Genomic DNA, 13,273 nt, shown 5'->3' on the forward strand with positions numbered 1-13,273 from the left:
TAGCTGAGAGCAGCCCTATCCACTCTTGGTACAGTCTGTAGGAAAATCAATACTGGAGCGGAGAGTGTGCTTATAAAACTTACAGCTGACCCAAAGCTGGGAGGGATGGCAAGCATTTTGGAGGACAGGATTAGAATTCAAAATGACCTTGACAAAGGAGAGAATTTGGTCAGAAATCAACATGCCAAAAGTCAATAAAAACAAATGCAAAGTACTACACTTAGGAAGGAAAAAAATCAAATGCACAAGTACAAAAGGGGGAATAACTGGCAAGGCAGTAGTGCTGCTGAAGAGGATGTGAGGATTATAGTTGAGCACAAATGGAATATGAGCCACCAACGTGACACAGTTTTGAAAAAAAAGGCTAATATGCTGGTGTGTATTAATAGGTGTGTCCTATGTAAGACATGGCAGGTACTTGTCCTGCTCTATTTGACACTGGTGAGGTCTCAGCTGAAGTGCTATGTCCAGTTCTGGGTACCACACTCTAGGAAAGATGTAGACAAATTTGAAAGCGTGCAGATGAGAGCAATAAAATGATAAAAGATTTAGAAAACTTGACCTATGAGGAAAGGTTAAAAAAAATATAACCTGGGCATGTTTAGTCCTGAGACAGGAAAACTGAAGTGAGATTTGATAACAGCCTTGAAATATGTTAAGGGCTGCTCTAAAGAGGGGAGTGATCAATTGTTCTCCATGTCCACTAAAGGTAGGACAAGAAATAATCGGCTCAGTCTGCAGTAAGGGAGATTGAGGTTGGATATCAGGAAAAGTTTTCTAACTATAAGCATAGTTAAGTACTGGAATAGGCTTCCAAGGGAGGTTGTAGAATCCCTATCGCAGGAGGTTTTAAAGACCATGTTAGACAAATGCTTTTCAGGGGTAGTCTAGTTATACTTGGTCCTGCCTCAGGGCAGGAGACTGGACTAGACGCTCACTCAAGGTCCCTTGCACTCCTACACAGCTATGAATCACACCTAAATGATCAACAATGCTGAAGGGAGCTCATTGGGGAAAAAGGCAACAGTGTGGTATAATGGACAGCGCAAAAAACTGGAATGCAAGGAAACTGGGTTCAAGTCCCACCTGTACCACTGCTTTGCTGCATGACCTTGGGCAAGTCACTGTGCCTCAGTTTCCCTCAGCTGTAAAATGGTAATTATGATAGTGGTTTCTGTAAAGCATTTTGAGGTCTATGAATGAAAAACACCATAGCAGGGCTGAGTATTATTACGATAGCACTGAAATATGTAGACAGGAGTAACAAAGTGAATGGGTAGCAGTGTATATCTCTTAATGCAGAATCAGTTTCCCTTGTGTTCCCTGTCCTGTTCATCTCCTTTTACTTTGTGCTTCTAAATGCAGGATGCAGATACCTGTGCTGGGCAGGAGCAAGCTATACAGGGCTCTTAGCTGTTTTAAGAAATAAATTACCTAGTGCTTGGAATGAGAGGTGCATGCTGTGCAATAACAATTTCCGTCAGGATCTTTGCAAGTATAAATGTAATGAAAATAACTGATATGGAGGATGTGACTGTGTAGAAGCTGCAAGATACTGTATCACCTAGCACCTTGTGTCAGTGTCAATTTATGTATGCAACTCACTTGAGAAAAAAATAAACACATGTAAAACAATCTTTTCATACTGATTTTGTAACACTGCCTTAAAAAGCTCTTAAGACACTACTTGAATTTATTTCCACTTACACAAGTGGACTGCTTCAACTTTTCCATTCCTGTGGAATAATTTTCCATTGGCCTCATCTCATGATTTGCACAGATTCATAGACTCAGAGACCCAAAGGGACCATTTTGGAAAAAAGAAAGGTTGCCGTACTAAATAAGCCCATTAATTTATTAAGTCTGGTATCTTGCTGTTGTGTATTGTTCAGAGGAAAGTGAAAAAATAACCACAACACACCTAGCTAGTTGTGCATTTTTGCATGTAGGTGAAAAAAAGAATCCTTCCTTTTCTCTAGAGCAATCAGTTTATGCCCTGATGCATGAGATTTTTTTATCTTTATCTCACCAAGCACAACTACAAATATTATTAATAATAAAATTATCCTGATCCTTTTGAAATCCGGCCACAGAATTTGACTCTGATCACCTTGATTTTGGTTATTACATGATGACTCTGTGTGTGGTGGGTACCTATACCTGGGGATAATGTCCCCTTTTTCCTTGGCCCGAATATGGTCAGGGAGCATTGAAGAGGTAGCACTTTTCAGATCCTATGTTGCTTTCTAACTAGTGGCCCCCTTTGGCTGGTGGAAAAGGTAGTATTCCTGAGTTCTGGAAGGAGCTGTATCCCCAGTTCGCTTAGCCTATGGGAAGGCTGTTGTGAAGTAAAGTCTCAGAGGAAGGGAGTAGGAGGAGAGGTAAACGGCATCATAAAGGGCCTCAAGGGAAGGGGAGAGGGGAGAGAGAGAGTGTGTGCGCGTGTGGGTTGTGTGTGTGCGCGTGTGCACATGTATGTGAAGGGGGAGGGGAGGACAGACTTTTTAACCAAACAAGGATCTTGTATGTGTGTGTGGCGGGGGCAGAATGATTAAATAATTGCAGGGTTTAAAAAAAAAAAGTCCAATGGGTAAAGCTGCTTTGTCAGATAAGTCAGATATTTTTAATTGGAAAACTCCCCAAAGACCAAGTTTAGTGTTGCTTATGCTTTCTTTACTTAAAGATTTTCCCAAATATTTGCATTTGAAATAAATTACAGAATGTTTGGATTTCTGTAATTGATTCTAACACAAGAATTAGTGAACTAAAAGAAAAATGAAAAAAAAGCGTTATCTTTTCTGAAGGGGCTTAAAATGCTGTTGAAGGAAATCATTTGCCTATTCTCAATTTTTGTTTGATAGGACAAAAAACCCTAAGCAATAAAATCAGGGTCCAAGAAAAACATTTAGTTTGAAAAAAGATGGAAAAATGTAGCTTTGGAAAGATCAGTGCTTACATGGGATTGTTCAACAAATTCCTGTTGTGTGAGGTTTGGCATATACTTTCTAAAAATATCAGCATCTGGGGAAGCCAGACAAAGCCCAGGTCTTGGACCAAACTAGGCATGCAGTGTGAATCTGTTAGTGATTATATCCCTAATGAAATATGTGCCCAAATTTAGCAGTACAATCCCCCAATACAATATGAAAACACAGCATGTACGGTCCTTACCATAATATATAGCCAACAGAGAAGGTGCATACTGCAGCCAGTCCACAGCTCCTGCTGGGATACTGATGATGTGTTGTTCTCATCTCGATTAATATAAAGGGCAAAACTGTTGTATGCTAAGAAAAAAACAAAACGCAACAGGAGAAAACCAGGTGATACAAATGATTCTCACTGCATTTCAGCACTTGTTCTGCAACAGGAAACTTAATAGCAAAGACTTCTCACAGGGGAAAAAACAAAATTCAGAGGTAATCTCTTTATAGGGATGGAAAAAGACAAAACCATGAGCATATAAAGCCAATCAAATTTAAACCCTATTACTTAAATTGGCCTTTTTAATGCTTGATAGCTGAGGGGAATGTAGGAAAAAGTGAACAGAACGTACATTTTTGTTTTGCCTGAGGGTTGCAGTGAAGCATCATTTTGTGATTAAGGGACATGACCTGGAACTAGGGGAACTGGATTATACTCCCAGGTCTGCTCCACAATTGCTACATGACCTTTGCCACATCACTTAGGTCAGGGGCGGGCAAACTTTTTGGCCTGAGGGCTGCATCGGGTTTCCAAAATTATACGGAGGGCAGGATAGCGGAGGCTGTGCCTCCCCAAACAGGCAAGTGCGGCCCGGCCTCACCCCTGTCTGACCTACCCCTGCTTCTTGTCCCCTGATGCCCTTCTGGGACTCCTGCCCCATCTACGCCCCCCATACCCTGTCCCCTGACCGCCCCCGGAACTCCTGCCTCTGACTGCCCCCCCGCCACCCCATCCAACCCCTCCTCTCCTTCCTGACTGCCCCCTGGGGACTCCTGCCCCCATTCAACCCCCTTGTTCCCTGCCCGCTGACCACCTCGACCCCTATCCACACCCCTGTCCCTGACCACCACCTCAAACTCCCCTGCCTTCTATCCAACCCCCCTGCTCCTTGCCCCCTTACTGCGCTGCCTCGAGCACTGGTGGCTGGCAGCGCTACAGCCATGCTGCCCGGAGCACCAGGACAGCCTGCCGTGCTGCCCGGCTGGAGCCAGTCACTCTGCCGCGCAGCACAGAGCACCGCCCCAGCTCTGCAGCTGTGCTGCCCTAGGCACTTGCAGCCCTACCACCCAGAGCATTGCGTTGAGAGCATTGCACCGGCGGCGGAGCGAGCTGAGGCTGCAGGGGAGGGGCTGGGTGCTAGCTACCTGGGGCAGGAGCTCAGGGGCCAGGCAGGAGGGTTCTGTGGGCTGGATGCAGCCCACGGGCTGTAGTTTGCCCAGCTCTGACTCATGTCAAATGTGTCCACTATTTTCGGACACCCAACCCCAGACTCCAGTTGTCAGAGGCACAGAGCACTTAAACTCCAAGTGAATCAATGCAAGCTGAAAGTGTTTAGAACCCCTGAAGCAGACCTGATGTGTCTCAATTTGGGCATCCAAAAATAGGGGTAAAATTAGGGATAATTACCTTTCTTACAGAAGTGTCGTGAGTCTTAACTTGTTAATCTTGGTAACATTAATTGATATCCTCAGATAAAAGGCACTAAGGCCAGTGTTCTAACAATGCCTATACAGCACCTGCCCATGTTTAGAAGGGACAGTCTTTATTTTATCATTCCACCTTCTAGTTTTCCTGAACTGCACCTTCTAAAATGATCTCCTCATCCAATTAATATCAGCAGAGTGAAAAAGGGTGCCCTCCCCCTATCCCCAAGCTATACATAACTTGATGTATAGATTTCAAAATGTTAGCAGGTATGAAAATGTACAGAAATGAGGAGCAAATCCATCTTAAAATAAAGTTCTGGATTAAACTTTCATTTTTGAACATACAGCTCAGGCAGAAGTGATCCTATTGGTGACTCCAGCAGCACCCATTGCATTGCAGACCTGCGGTGGATCTGTACACCAGTCTCCCACTGAGTTGAAGGAGAGGTCTACAGGTGTCAGGATTGCAGGAGCAGTCTAAATCATAAACCAGTTTCAATCCTTTCTTGATACTGGCTCAGGAATAAGACAAGAATGTTGTTGCTTGTGGCCAAATTCTGCCAGCAGATGTGCATGTGCAGCCTTCATTTTATTGACCTCGACGAAAGCTGCAGATTGAGGGCTGAATTTGAAATTTAATAATTACACTGTGAATGCCTTAAAACATTAAAAAGTATTATGGTGGAAGGGACAAAGAAGCTAAAAATATCTTTGTGGGGATAACAGGCCTTAATGAGATAAAACAGAACAGCCTTTTGCAGACCTGCTCTTCTTTAACAACTTTAAAAAAAAGTATTTAGCTGGGAAAGACTAAGACAGTGGAAACTTCTCTGGCTCACAGATGTAACCTAATCTGGATTGGATAAGTGTTCTGATTTTCAATACACTAGTAATTAATGACTGGCATTTAGAGAATGTCAGGTGGATAATATAGCAGTGAGGGGAGCTTTCAATTTCTTCATCTTTTAACAGCTTGTCCCGCCCCCATCTCTTTAAACAATATAAATCACCACCAAGGGAATGCGTGTATGTTTTACACGTGGTCTATTATAGTTGCGCCCACTACTATCTTAAGGTCTATTAATGGTGCAAAACCTTCAGAGTGCACTGACGGGTTGGCAGCAAACCAACTCTGAAATATTCACTTGGAGGTTTGGGGTCTGCATGTGAAACCCTTTAGATTCTGGTAACCAGCTTTATATGCCTGGGCTAATGTAGTGCAGCCGAAGCTGTGTAAACAACTCCAGACCAGGCTCAATAATCTATTTAGGAACCAGAGGTCAGTAAATATGTTAGCCTCCAAAACCCCTTGAATCTGTGCAGGTTATCAGTTCTTTCTGATCTGTTCACCAAGTCTTAATTATCCATCATAAACCTGGTTTAATGTATTATTGTTGATTATTTGTATTATTGTAGCCCTAGGAGCCCCAGTCACGGACCAGGACCCCATTGTGGTAGATGATGTACAAATAAAACAAAAAGACAGTCCCTGCCCCCAAAGATCTTACAACCTAAGCCTAAAATGTGAGATAACAGGTGGATAGAGGCAGATGAGAGAGACCAAGGAAGCAACGAGACAATATCTGTCAGTACGCTAGGCTGTAGTGTCAACACACCAGCAGCCTAATTGTTGTCAAGTGTTTTTGTGGACCTCACAGCAAAGCAGAGTTTTAAGGAGGGATTTGAAGGTGGATCATGAGGAAGTTTTGTGGATGCTTATGGGAGCATCTCCCAAGCGTGAGGGGCAGCATGGGAGAAAGCACTTGCCCCATTTTGCCAGAGATTAATGTTTCTTTTGACACCAGGTAATAACAGTATGACACACAGGAAAGTTGAACGAACTGATCTTTAATTCTGAGCCCTAACTAAGAGACATGGGTTAGTATTACATCAGGTTAATAAGTATCACATGGCAGATGTCATTATCCCCCAGTTCCAGTGGCTACTGCTCCAGGTCTTCAGGATGGTCCTTAATTCTGAGGTACACAAATGAAAAAGGTCAGTGGAACTTCATTTTTTCCCTTGCACAGAGATGTATGGCGCTGCAGCTCCTCTGTGCCTTAGTCATCTCTCATTTTGACACCACTCTTTGGGCCGGTCTACACAGCAGGGAAAAACCCACGGCTGACCCATGCCAGCCAACTCAGGCTTACAGGGTTTGGGCTGCGGGGCTGTTTCATTACTTTGTAAACTTCCAGGCTCAGGCTGTACCCTGGGTTCTAGGACCCTGTGCAGCGGGAGGGTCCCAGAGATAAGGCTCCAGCTCGAGCCCAGAAGTCTACACAACAATGAAACAGCTCTGCAGCCTGAGCCCTGCAAGCCCTAGTTGGTAGGCATGGGCCAGACCCAGGTTTTTCTTTGCGGTGTAGATATACCCTTTGAAACTGTGCAATGACTCTCTCTCACTTTATACATCAAGTTAAATCTTGTGGCCCTCAGCTTTCCACATTTGTCTGCACCTCTGTCCCCACTTCTTCTTATTCCCCCTCTTGCTCTGCCACTCCCTGCTACCTTATTGCTCCATTTTGTATGCTTCTCCCACTTTTGGACTTTCTGCCATGCTGCCCCTCTCAGCTGTGACTCATTCTCACACCTTGTCAGACAGGCAATCATCCTGACCTTCATTAAAATCATTCTTTAAAACACGCTTCAGCTAAGCCTACCACCTCAGCTAGAAGTATTGTGATTCACACCTTAAAGTGCAGTGCCAACTACTCTGGACATTAATGTAGCTGTATTGTTTTGCACTTCTCTCTATTTCATTCTAGTAGAACCATGTCTATCACTGTGTTTTGTACAGCTCACAGCACTCTGTTGCCATTTAAACAAATAATAAGTCGCTAAACAGTTTGGCAAACTTTAGAAGGAATGCCCAGCTTCTGGGCTGAGAACTTGTGTCTATCAGCTTTCGATCCAATGCAAATTAAAATGATCAGACTGTAAACCTAACAAAAATAAAGAGTTTACCACAAAAATGATAGAATACCCTGAAGAGTGGTGTACCCTGAAAAATGGCTATGTAAAAAGTAATGGCACAATTTTACTCAACAGATCCATTTCTTTTGCATAAATAATAAATAAAAAGCTTTTTCTGCTTTTTTATCCCTGCTAACTCTGAAGAGCTGGCACTGCTCTCTGTGGGAGAGTGAACTACAGGTTTTATTCCATCTTGTGCATCAGAGTTCTCCCCTAAGGCCTGGTCTACACTTAAAATTGGATTGACCTAACTGTCATTCAGGACTGTGAAAAATTTCTCACCCTTAGAGCTATAGTTAGGTCAACCTAACCCCCTAGGTTGCTGGAAAAATTCTTCCGTTGACCTCTCAGAGAGATGGATTAATTACATCAGTGGAAAAACCCCTTTCATGTGTGTAGGAAGTGTCTACACTATGGCCTACAGCATCACAGCTGCTTCGACATAGTCTTGCCACGGCAGGGCTGCCCAGAGGTGGGGGGAGACAAGTGGGGCAATTTGCCCTGGGCCTCACAGGGGCCCCACGAGCTGCTCCGGGTTTTCGATGGCACTTCGGTGCAGTGGAAGACTTGGAGTGAGTGAAGTGCTGCCAAAGCCTCGGAGCACCGCCCGGTGAGTACAAGCACTGCAAGCGGTGGGGAAAAAAAAGCCACGATCGGCGGCACTTAGGCTGCTCTACCGCCGCCACTTCATTCTTCGGCGGCAATTCGCCAAGATCCGGCCCAGCCAGAATCCTCTGGGCGGCCCTGTGCCACTGTAGTGTAAAAATGCCCTAAGTTTCAATCACTTACATCCGTGCAAACCTACTGAAGGCAAAGAGGTTGCACAGGTGTCACTGAGCGTATAATTCAAAGAGAGTGGGATTGCACAGATGTAGCTAAGGGCAACTTGGCCTCCATGACCTTTACTCCTGGAAACAATGCAGAGAAAGCAAAACCTCAACTGTCAGAGCCCAGGCTGAGTGTGCAGGTCATCTTACACACAGAAATCACTGATGGATAATAAACACCAAACCTCCCAGCCTCACTGCCTTTTAAAAAGACTGATCTTTTAGCATGGCTGTGTGAGCACATAATGCAATAGTTTTCCCTGACAGCTGCAGGGTGGAGCAATTCCCCTAACCACTGTACTCGCTTCTGAAAGAGATGGAGCTATACTGAGACGTATGCTCAAAATGCACATTTATTACTGCCTTTTTAAAGGATATTTTAAAAAAATTCTCCCCATCCCCCCTCATGCGGTTTGGAGTGTGTGTATACATATGACCCGTGGAAATTTTAGACTGAAAAAATCATAATACAAATAGGCACATCTGTACTGTCAGCCCAGCAAATTTAGACTTGATGTACTATACTTTCCATTTTTAGTTATAAACCGCTACAGGTATTCAGAAGAAAAGGTTTTATGCAAATCACATACATTAAGAATGAGTCTGTAATAGACTTTTTAAAAAAAATTAAATGCTCCAGTGTTGAAAGCCTGATTACATTTTGCCTTCCCACCAGTAAGTACTGCTTTAACACTATTTTCATCAGTACCTTGCTTAGCTTCCCATCCCCTACCCAAAATTGTGTTTTAAAATGAATTTTAGGTAGTTTAAAAAAAGGTACTGGCTGAATTGTCAGACCTGTATATTAACATCTTCTTTCCTCAGGACAGGTAATGTAAAGTGGTAATGTAACCTTCCTCACTAATCTGATCCAATCCCAATCCTGACCTGAAATGATCACTTTGAATCATTCTAGGAGTGAGAAGTTGGTTCACTTCAACAGTCCATTTGTGCCTCTGAGATGCTCAGTAAGGGTGCGTAAGGGGTGACTGCCACTCAAGCAGCCCCTCGTGGCTGGAAGTCACTCCCCAGGCATCCTGCTTCACTTTCTCTCATTGGACTCCTTAAAACTCCAGATCACAATCCAGAGTTAGTTTAAACACTCCCCTTTCTTGGGTCCAATTTATTTAATCATCCTGACAAACAGTTCCTTCTGGCCTCAACCCCAGTTCAGCATCTCTCTCTCTCTCTCACCTCCCCCTTGGTAAGGGGTTCCCAAATCTCCTTCATAAAGAAGAATCTCAGTTCACCATCTCCCAGGCTTTACCTGGCTGCAGTTCAGCCTTCAGGCACTAACTTCCAAACTCCCTGGTCACAGGGTCTTTCTCCTGCCTTAGCAGGCTACTCCCAATCCTCCTCGCTGAGGCAACTCCCCTTGTCTCAGGTCTTTCATGCAGAAGCTTTTCCTGATTCCCTGCCATTTCTGACACAGCTTCTTGAGCCCCCCTACTTTGTGGGGGCTTTTATAGGGGAATCAGCTGTTTTCCATTAGGCCTCATCAAAGCAGTTAATTCAGCACAGGTGGGCTTGAGAGGTCCTTCAGTAAATCAAGGTTGGCTGACCCCAGGCCTCCAGCCCTTTAGGGTAAGCCACCCTGTTACAACCTCCCCTTAGAACCTTGCCCTCCCCAGGGAAAGTTCTACTTTTGGGGATACTCTTCCCCTGTCCCCGCGCCCCAAGGGTGGCCAGGTGCCATGCACCCTGACAAGGAACTTGAGCTACCTATGTTTCCCTTGTTTTTCCCAAGGCTCATTGTTTGGGTGCCCCACCTCCTTGCATGTGTTATTTGGGTTCTAACTTCATCCCACTGGAACACAGTTTGGGTTTCCAGTGTCTCCTGATCCCACATCTTCTTCCCAAGATTCCTCTCAGAGCCTTGCCCACCCTGATGCAAGCTTTCTGCCATACCTCGCAAGGGAGCTCACAAAACTGGGTGACTGGGCAACAAAAGGGCAGATGAAATTCAGTGTTGATAAATGCAAAGTAATGCACACTGGAAAACATAATCCCAACTATACATATAAAATGATGGGGTCTAAATTAGCTGTTACCACTCAAGAAAGAGATCTTGAAAACATTGTGGGTAGTTCTCGAAAACATCTACTCAATGTGCAGTAGCAGTCAAGAAAGCAAACAGAATGTTAGGAACCATTGGGAAAGGGATCAATAATAAGACAAAGTACAATGCTACTATATAAATCCATGATAAGACCACAATTTGAATACTGTGTGCAGTTCTGGTTGTCCCATCACAAAAAAGATACATTAGAATTGGAAAAGGTACCGAGAAGGGCAACAAAAATTCTTAAGAGTAGGAAACAGCTTCCATATGAGGAGAGATTAAAAGACTGGGAGATGACTAAGGAGGGGGGGGGCTATGATAGAGGTCTATAAAATTATGAATGGTGTGGAGAAAGTGCATAAGGAAGTGTTATTTACTCCTTCTCAGAACACAAGAGCCAGGGGTCATCCAATGAAATTATTAGGCAGCAGGTTTAAAACAAACAAAAGGAAGCACTTCTTCACACAATGCACAGTCAAACTGTGGAATTAGATAAATTCATGGAGGACAGGTCCATCAATGGCTATTAGCTGAAATGGTCAGGAATGCATCCCCATGCTCTGGGTGTCCCTAAGCCTCTGACTGCGAGAAGCTGGGAGTGGATGACAGGGGATAGATAACTTGATGATTGCCTGTTCTGTTCTTTCCCTCTGAAGCACCTGGCATTGGCCAAAGTTGGACGACAGGATACTGTGCTAGATGGACCATTGATCTGATCCAGTATGGCTGTTCTTATGTTCTTTCTTCCTTTGCCGCTTGTCAGTCTGCTTCTGAGATGCAAGCTCTCCAGCTCCCCATCCAGTTTGCTCAACATAATGAGTGAGTTCTCTCTCTTCTACAGTTGCCTGATGCACTCTGCCTAACTTGTCCAGCTGCCTCAGGGCCTGCTGCCTGACCTCCTCGATAACAGCTAGCTCCTGCCAATACTTCTCCCCTAAAGAGGTCAGGCTTTCTATATTCCCTCTGCACATCTTGGCAGCCGTAAGAGCTGCTCTCATTACTGCAACATTCACTTTTGCTGCAGCCTCAGTGGTCTCCCAAACACTAATCCGACCGTGCCTGTCATAACTTTCCTACTCAGATCTGAACTTTAGAGTTCAGAACCTGAGAAGCTAGCATGAAACCTCCAAACTTAATTACCAGCTTGGATCTGATATCGCTGCCACCAGCCAGAAAATTCCAGTGTCTGGCTCACTCTGGTCTCCCCAAAACCTTCCCTGGGGAACCCCAAGACTCAGATGCCCTGAGTCTCACCACAAAGGGAAATAACCCACTTCCCCTCCCCCTCTTTACCTCCTCCCAGATTTCCCCGCCCTGGGTACTCTAGGAGATTCCCTGCTTCAAGTCATTGAAACACCGCACCGAGAAATCAAATATTTCTCTCCCCTCACCCAGAGGTTATGCAAATTCAGGCTTAGTAAATCTAACACAAAGAGATTCTCTCTTCTCCCCTGTCTTCTTTCTCCCACCAATTCCCTGGTGAGCTGCAGACTCAATCCCCTTGAGCCCCCACTAAAAAAAATCCAACAGGTCTTAAAAAGAAAGCTTTATATAAAAAGAAAGAAAAAGATATAAAATTGGTCTCTGTATCAACGTGACAATATACAGGGTCAATGCTTAAAAGAAATAATGAATAAACAGCCTTATCCAAAAAGAATACAATTTAACACATTCCAGCAACTACACACATGTAAATACAAAAAAACAATATAAACCTATTGTCTTACTATCCTTGTACTTACAACTTGGAGACAGAAGATTAGAAAACTTGGAGATAGAGAGATCACTCTCAGAGCTGAGAGGATCACCGAACCGAGACAAAGAACAAAAGAACTCACACCCAAACTTCCGTCCACCCAGTTTTGAAAGTATTTTGTCTCCTGATTGGTCCTCTGGTCAGGTGTTGTTTGTTAACCCTTTGCAAGTGAAAGAGACATTAACCCTTAGCTATCTGTTTATGACAGTGCCACTCTCTGGGCATCTCTATGCTTTGATCACATTTCCTCATGGCTATTCTGGCTATCACTGTGGATATCACTGCTCCACTTGTTTTCCAGGGCTGACACACTGCTGTGAACATACCACAGACTGCTTCCCCCTTTAGCTCTCTCTCTTTGACACTCTCTTCGCCTGTTGGGCTTTTCCCTTCCCTTCCACCTCATTATCCAAGGTACAAACTCTTTTAATGTACCCGATCTCTCCATATCAAACACTTGGGCAGATGGTCCCTGCCCTCTCATTCTTCTGTTTCTTTCCTATTCATCCCCCACTAAAGTACTCATACTGCTTCTTGGGGCACTCAAATCTTCTGTGCCCCAGTCTTCCACACTGGAAACACACAGAGATCACTGTTTTGCAGGTGGCAGTGGTCTTCCTGCCAGCACTGCTGGGTCCCAAAGCCCACTGTGTGACCCATTGTGATTTCTGTCGCTGCTTCTGCAGAACTGTCTGCATCCACTGCTGCTGTTCAGCCAAGCAGCTTCTTCCATTTTGCTTTCTGCCGCTGCACTGTCACTTTCCTTGGTGGGAGGTGCTCTTGTCAATTCTGCCAACTACACCCGTTGTAACAGGGTAACTGCCACCCATGCACCCCCTTGTGGCCTGGGCTTGCTCTGCTTCAGTTTCCCACCTCAAAAAATCCAGATCACAATCTGAAGTTAGTTAAAACACTCCCTTTCTGAAGTCCAATTTATTTAACCTTCAGGCACACACTGGCCCTCTAGGACGCAACTCTGTCAGGGTTCTGAGGTGGGACTCAGGGATCGAGCAGCTTGAGG

General features: G+C 44.5%; 1 protein-coding gene across 3 annotated transcripts in view; it reads right to left on the reverse strand.

Annotated features, from left to right (window-relative positions):
• Positions 1-13,273, reverse strand: part of AIG1 (androgen induced 1) — a 196,986-nt gene that overhangs the window by 12,347 nt on the left and 171,366 nt on the right. For 2 of the 3 annotated variants that reach the window (XM_050949896.1, XM_050949895.1), the window contains one exon: positions 3,172-3,287. The exons of the other annotated variant lie outside the window; for it this stretch is intronic. In XM_050949896.1, the coding sequence (XP_050805853.1) occupies positions 3,172-3,287 (116 nt within the window). The remainder of the gene's footprint in view (positions 1-3,171; positions 3,288-13,273) is intronic. 3 annotated transcript variants of the gene reach the window in all.

The sequence above is a fragment of the Gopherus flavomarginatus genome, chromosome 4, assembly GCF_025201925.1.
Source record: "Gopherus flavomarginatus isolate rGopFla2 chromosome 4, rGopFla2.mat.asm, whole genome shotgun sequence".
NCBI lineage: Eukaryota > Metazoa > Chordata > Testudines > Testudinidae > Gopherus > Gopherus flavomarginatus.